This window comes from Orycteropus afer, unplaced genomic scaffold (assembly GCF_000298275.1).
Source record: "Orycteropus afer afer isolate SDZICR_OR568_19922 unplaced genomic scaffold, OryAfe1.0 scaffold00815, whole genome shotgun sequence".
NCBI classification, from domain to species: Eukaryota; Metazoa; Chordata; class Mammalia; order Tubulidentata; family Orycteropodidae; genus Orycteropus; species Orycteropus afer.
In genome coordinates this window covers 670,731-678,300 of record NW_006922402.1, presented here as the reverse complement: position 1 = coordinate 678,300, position 7,570 = coordinate 670,731, and the positions used below count along the sequence as shown (strand labels likewise).

Below are 7,570 nucleotides of genomic sequence, written 5' to 3'. Positions count from 1 at the left end.
TGCCACATCAGCAAATGGAGGTCTCAAAAGCTTTACCTTATCCATATGAGTAAGGATGGATTTACTCTGATGATGCAGCTCTTTCCCAGTCCTATTTTGAGAGCCTTCTAACCTAACCGTACTATTCACAAAGTTGCGCGGTAATGCATCAGACAGTATTTCTTTGCTATTCATAAGGTTTTCCCTGGCCAAATCTTTGAGAAGTGGATGGCCTCTTCTTTCTTCCTAGTTTGTCTCACTCTGTAAGCTGGGCTGATACTTGTGCACTAAGTACATTCCACTGGGTTTGAAACACCAGTGGCTCAGCCTCAAAACTCACATCAACACATCACCATGGTAAGACAAACCGACAGACAAGTTTATCTCCCTGTAAAACTAGACCTGGAGACACTAGGGTGCAGTGAAGGATATTATTGCTCATTATGAAGGATATTATTACTCATTTAAACCTGGATAAACTCTAATACCACATCTGCATAAAGGGGCAAACTCATATCTCGCACACATACACACACACACACTCTCACAACCAGAATCATCTCTTTAAACTAGAATTCTAAGAACCATTTTCATTTTCTTTACAAAATATGGATTAATGTGGTCAAGCGCTGTAATTTTGTGAGCTATTCTCATATAGGGCTTTTGTCGTGGAATTGAAATGCCTTTCTATCTGAAATTAGCTCTCCACAGAGGTCTTGTAAAAAATGAAACCCCAAAACCCTAGATCTGGCTTTAGAGAGTGATGTAGTTGATTTAAAATATTAGTTTTCAGTTTAGTGTTTTATTAAAAATGCAGACCCATTGATCCCACTCAAACCCAGTGAACTAAGATTTCTTAGAGGGGTTCCTCTGAACTTGTATTTTCTCAAGTTTGAGAACCTCTGGCTCAGACAACACAATAATATTTTAATGCAAAGGAGCATTATGTGGGAAAGCAATGAATAGCTTTGGATTAAAAGTAGAAGACAGAGGTGCTAGTCTGGGTTCTGCCCCTGACTGGCTGTTGGGTCTTTTAACCTCCATGAGCCTTCATTTCCTTCATTTCACCCAATAGGCCTGTTATAGGAAGCTGTCATGATTGTGCACATGAAAGTACATTTCAATCTGTCATACAGATATAAGATATGTTACTATTATTGTTGTAGTTAATACAAAATCTTTAAATAGAAATCCAACTGAACCTCTTGGGTTATTCATTTTCCCATGCAATGTTATGTATTTTAAAATATCACTGAGGTGGAAGACAGAAAATGCATTTCAGAATATAATTGGGGTGGAAACCAAGCAATGAAGGGGGATAAGTAGTGGCCATCATCTCGGCCTGAGTTGGACTTGATTTGATCTGAGTAAATGGAGAAGTGCTCTGTAGCAATGTGACATTCAATAAGGACAACAGTAAGGTAGAAATGTTTACAGAGAAATTCAACTGCATCTAGAGGAGATGAAAAATGCATGCCTCAGCCTGAGTCTACCTAATAAAGATGTAGAAGCCATTGAGATAATAGGCTGAACATAAATCAGAAAGAGAGAGCAACCACTGGAGCAGTGGGCTGAGCCGTCGAATGCATGAAATAAGAACAAGAGGTCATTTTTTTTTCCCCCTGCACATTCAGCCAGGGCAGGATCTCTTAAGGCCTTGAGTCCAGCTCTCAACCTCCTCATCAAAAGCACTTATTAAAAATCAAGTTAGCAGACAAACACAGATGTCACAGATTTTTCCAAAGTTATAAGCTTTGATCAGATCTAAGATTGGAGGAGACAAAAGGACAAAATCCTGCTGTGGATCTTTTTCCAGCTACTGACAAAAGAGTCTGAGATAATATCAGAGGGTTATGTTGTCATCCTGGTTAGTTAGATGCCCAAGAAGGAGTCATTCCCACCACCCTCCACATCTCCTAAAACACCATGAACCCTCTGATCATTCTTTCACTCGATAGATAACTGTTGGAACACTTGTTTTAAATGCCAGTCATGTAAGGTGGTTACTGGAGGGGCCTGGAGGAGAAAGAAGGATGTGCTGACTCTCGAAACTTGTGTCCTGCTCTCCCAAGTAGTAGGTGACTGTTGTAGATGGTTAGCAAAAGTGGCTATGGTTATTTCCCTCCCCATGGCTAAACTCATTTGCAATATGACTTTGCAATTCCTTCTACAGAGGGGGCATCTATTCCTCCACACATTCTCGGGTGATATGGTGGCTTGATTTGACTCACAGAAAGCATAGAAATGACTTTTGTGCCAGTTTCAAGCCCAGGCCTCAGGAATCTTTGCTCTCTTCAATCTTTGTGTCTGTCTCTCTCAGGACCTTGTGACTATTATGAGAACAGCCTGGGCTAACATGTGGCAGTATGAGAGTCCATGTGGAGGGAGCCATTCTTGCTGAAGCCAGCCCAGATCAGCTTGCCAACAGTTGACCTGGCAGTTGACCACAGAGTGATCCCCGACAAGACCAAAAGAGCCATCCAGCCCAGCCCAGCCCAGCCCAGCCCAAATTACTGGTCTACAGATTTGTAAGCTAAATAAATGTTTGTTGTTGTCAGCCACCTCATTTTGGAATGATTTGATATGCAGCAAAGGCTGAGTGGCAGACTTTAACTATGGATGTATGGCTCACAGTTTATTCTGGGCATGGAATTGTCTCAGATGGTTTCTCAAAGGACCTTGATAACTGCAAAATCACCACTCCACTTTGTGCTGTGTGCACATTGTCAGAATACAGACATGCTCGGAAGGTTTGACATTGGACCTCTGATCTGCAGAATATGAAGTGGACTTATGTGCTTGGAATGGAACCTATATAGTATAATGTAGTTTTTGGAGAATATACAAATATAAAGGCCGAACATAAACATCTACAATGAGTAAAAGAAAAAAAAACTTCAAACAAGTAGTTGAAAAGTTAATGCAAATCCACTTCACTCTGTTTCCTAACACGATGGCCCATGAGATTAAATAAACAAAAACAAAATAACACTCGTTTGTCTATTTCTGCATTTGTACAACTATGTATCTCATACACATGCCGTAAGGTCTCCGTTTTCTCCTTGAAATCATGTTGCTGTATTGATATACTATTGAAACTATCACTAATGGCTTATGTAATTGTTCCAGTGTCTGTGTTCCTTAATTCTAGGAATGACACATCGGTGGAGATTAGTGATGGGGAGCTTTGATTTATATTAATTTTCAAAATGTCCCAGCGTCTTTTCCTGGCACCCTCCTTGCTCCGTTCGGTGCTCCCAGCGGGCATTTTGGGAAAGCAGCCAACTCCGGGGCTAATTTGTTTCTGCTGTTATCTGACACTGAACACTACTTCACAGAGGCAACAATGAAGATAAGGCCTAATTGGATATATTTTTAAAGGAAACCTTTCAGTTACTTAGAATGGAACTGCTCCAATCAGTTTCTTTTCTCTGTTATCTGGCTGTGCAAGAACCACACTAGTGTGAAAATGCTGGATACAGAAGGGATTGAAAGGCAATATTGGGGCAACTGAAGGACAATCATGCTTGGCTCAGGAGAAATGGTGCATGCACTGGGCAGACCACGAGCCATATCTCCATGAAGGAAGGAGAGGGACGGGTGGCTGAGAGGGCCGGCCGTGAGCACAGGCCCCAGTAGTGGCCCATGGGGAACTGCCAACAGTTACTCTCTGGGAAGAGAAGGAAGGTGTGGACAGGCAGGTAAGAAGAAAGAGCCAGTGTTTCAAAATGGCCATCACTCTATTCCAGTGATTAAAATACTTTAAACTTAATGTAGGACTGAGAGTTTTAAATTGCATCCTTTAGTATGTTATCCTTAGGTTTGAGAAAAACTACTGAAATCCCTTCCCTCTTTTAACTTACTCAGAAGCTTTTGGTAGCTGCTGACCAGGAGGAGAGCTTACTAAAAGGATCAGTAGAGGCCTTGATGTGGAAAAAAATTAGAGGGAAGAGGACAGAGTAGGAAACATTTTTTTTGGCTTCTGTTTCTCAAATGGAATTAGAAGCAAGACATAATAAGTTAATAACTTCCCTTTTAGTTGTAAGTGGGTCTACCATCATTATCTCATCCTCTCCAGGGGGTACAAGTTCCTGCGTTCATTGTAGCATATGATTGAATAGCAGGGCTATGGGAATTAATGCCCCCACTGGACATCCATCTGGGTCATATTGCATTAGTCCTGTGGTAAATCAGAAAAGGGAGTCTGCGCAGGGCTAAGTGGCAATAGTAGGGAGACAGGTGGGGACAGTGAATGACAAGTGGTGAAGAGAAAGCAGAGAGGAAGCAACTGTACCGAGTAGTCCCCAAGCCCTCCCCGGGCCCCTCACCAACTTCTCAGTTGTCTTAACGGTGGAGGCATTCTCACCACAGAGTCCTGGAATCTTTATCCAAGGATGACTTTTGGATGTTGACCCTTCCTTTGAAAATTCACTTTAATTAATACTAATTATTAAGTAATGTTCCTGACTTACTTTGTAAGTCAGAATCCAAATTTTGAAAATCGATGATTTAGCAAGCGGTTCAAACCCACCAGCCACTCCTCGGAAGGAAAGTTGGGCAATCTACTTCCGTAGCAATACTGCCTGGGAAACCCAAGGAGGGGGTGCTATGAGTTGGATCCCACTCGATGGCAGTGTATTACATTTCTTGCCTCTTGTATTTCACATGAGATTATAACATTGTGGGTAAATCCTGAATTTCCTGTGCGGGTCACTCTCTTCTGTGTATCGGAATGCATCTTCTAATACATGGTCACTCTTTAAGACATTATGCCTGACTAAGGAGCTCTGGTGGCATACTGGATAAGGCATTTGGGTCAGTAGATCAAACCCACCAGGCACTCTGCTGAAGGAAGATGGGGCAATCTACTTCCATAAAGATTTACAGCCTCTGAAGCTTTCAGAAGTTCTATTGGCTTAGTGCCTAAGGCATTTGACTGCTAACCAGAAGGTTGGTGGTTCAAACCCACCAGCCACTCCTTGGAAGGAACCTAATGGGGGTTGCTATGAGTGAGAATCAACTTGACAGCAGTGAGTTTGGCTTGTTTTTTTTTTTGAGTATGATGATAACCCTTATAAACTTAATTCTAATAATTAAGTAATATGTTTGAAGTTTGCTCTAGAGTTCAGATATCAAAATCTATAAACCAATGGCTTTAACAAAGTTAGGAATGGCTTTTTTGTTTTTTTTCCTTTGCTATGGAACTGATTTGCTGTGAACAACTTATACTCATTACCTCAGTGACGGTGCTGGCCCTTTTCTTTCACCATAGAACTAAAGGAGAATTGGTTTTGGAGAGATGTGACAGGGATTTTGGAGTAACAACAACACAACAACAACATGCACACAATACATAAATCCCTCAGGAAAATGAGAAGCATTTAAAACTAGGATCACTTCAACAATGTACTAAAATCATTATTTTGCCTGGAAGAAAAGACCATGAAGATAGTAATTTTTACCAGCTTTATAGATTTCTAGTTGGTATATCTGTATGCCCAAACGAAGGCACAGAATGAACTGTATAAATTCAATTTGCATAACAAAATTCCTCTCTGGTGCTGCGATCACCATTGTCTCCCTCTCAATCCCTGAGTTACTGGATCCCCTTCTAAAAACTTAACTGATATCTTAGATTGGAATGGTTTTTGTGTCATCCCCAGTAGTCCACCTCAGTCTATAAAACACTTACCTGATGGTTGGTCCTATCCACGGTATTGGCAGTAGAGGGGTGGTCTCTTGTGTTTTGACGAATTCGAGTGGAGTTTTGCTGCTCTATGGTGGAGGACGTTGGGATACAGAACTCTCTGAAGCATCGTTTGAAGTTTTCATCCAGAAATGCATAAAGGACTGGGTTCAGGCAGCTGTTTGTGTAACCTAGAGCAATGCAGAAGTGCCAGGAAACTGTCTGGAAGGTAGTTTCTGGGATGGTAATCAAGGCTTTAATGATGACGTAAATGTGAATGGGAGTCCAGCAGACAATGAACACGGCCACAACCACCAGCACCATCCTGGTGATGCGGCGCAGGTTCCTGTCTTTCTCTTTGGAGCCAGATAGCATGCGGACACTCTTGAGGCGTAAGATCATCAGTCCATAACACACGGTGATGATGAGGACAGGCATAATGAAGGCAAAGATGAAGACACAGATTTTCAGCAGGTTTTCCCAGTACCAGGTTGGATGAGAGAATGTTAAAGTACAGTCTATGGAACCTAGAAGGAAATGATTGTAGAGAATTAACAAACAAACCTACCACCATCGAATTGATTCTGACTCATAGTGACACTTTAGTACAGAGTAGAACTGCCCCATAGGGTTTCCAAGGTTATAAATCTTTACGGAAGCAGACTGCCTTATCTTTCTCCCATGGAATGGCTGGTGGGTTCAAACCACAACCTTTTGGTTAGCAGCCCAATGCTTTTAACCAGTATACCACTAGAACTCCTGAAAGAACTAGCAGCAACTTTTAATTATGTCAAACTCCAGAAAAGCCAAACTCACTGCCATTGAGTAGATTCTGAATCATAGCAACCCCCACTGGGTTTCCAAGGCTGTAAATCTTAACAGAAGCAGACTGACTCATCTTTCTCCTATGGAGTAGCTGGTGAATTCAAACCACCAAACTTTCAGTTAGCAGTGAAATGCCTTAACTGCTACACCACCAGAGTCAGTAGGTATTAATATTGCCATTTTGCTTGGTACTTTATAGCCTTGATATGAGTTAAGCTAAGGCTATTACTATATAAGTCAGTAAAGGAAGATTTAAAGAGATTGTAGAAGAAACTCAGCTCTCTGATGATATTCAGAGAAAGTTATTTTTATTTATTTATTTTTCTAAATTTCCCATTTAGTGATTCATTTTGATTACATTAAGCTTTCACTCAGCCAGTGATTATGGACCTCTCACCATGAGCTAGATCTTTATGGAATCTCAGTTGATATAAAAATATAATCATTGTTTAAAGTTTACAAATGTTTCCAGATAATGAATATTTTCACTTCACTTTTTAATGGGTAGTTTATCATTCTGATTATTCTAGAAAGACAAATTTGTTATGTGGGATTTAAGTTCTAATAACTCCTGAGAGAGCTGTGTTCTTATTGACACATGAGTTTGCTGAAGGAAGTACAGAGAAATCTGAAACAAATATGGTGAAACCTCTGAGAGCTAGCACTTGACAGGACTGCCTTGTTTTTCCAAGTCTTGCAAGTTTTCCACAGAGTGCAGTCTTATTACTTTTCTACCATTTGGTTTAGTGGAAAATATTTGAGTTTTCCTTCTCTGACAGGTTTCTGACTTGCATAGGTTCCAGCTTTTGCAGGTTTGAATGTAGATATTGCTAAAGTTTAATGGACTTAAATTATAGGGAAACTTTTCTAGTTCAATATAGCCAAAGACATTTTGCTAGGAAAAGAAGAGTTGAATTACAATGTGCCTAAGGTATTACCCAATACAATATCCATTGCCATTAACTTGATTCTGACCTATAGCTACCCTATGTTGTTGTTGTTGTTATTTGCCGTCGAGTCGGCCCCGACTCATAGCGACCCCTCCTTGGGTTTCCGAGGCAGTATCACTACGGAAGTAGG

At 40.8% G+C, this 7,570-nt stretch overlaps 1 protein-coding gene across 1 annotated transcript in view; it reads right to left on the bottom strand.

Moving 5' to 3' along the window:
* Window positions 1–2,705: 2,705 nt before the first annotated feature.
* OPRM1 (opioid receptor mu 1) overlaps window positions 2,706–7,570 on the bottom strand; it is a 72,050-nt gene continuing 67,185 nt past the window's right edge. The window contains exons 4-5 of the mRNA XM_007957867.2: window positions 5,672–6,192; window positions 2,706–2,750 (exon numbers count right to left, since the gene is read on the bottom strand). Coding sequence (XP_007956058.2) covers window positions 2,706–2,750; window positions 5,672–6,192 — 566 coding nt within the window. The remainder of the gene's footprint in view (window positions 2,751–5,671; window positions 6,193–7,570) is intronic.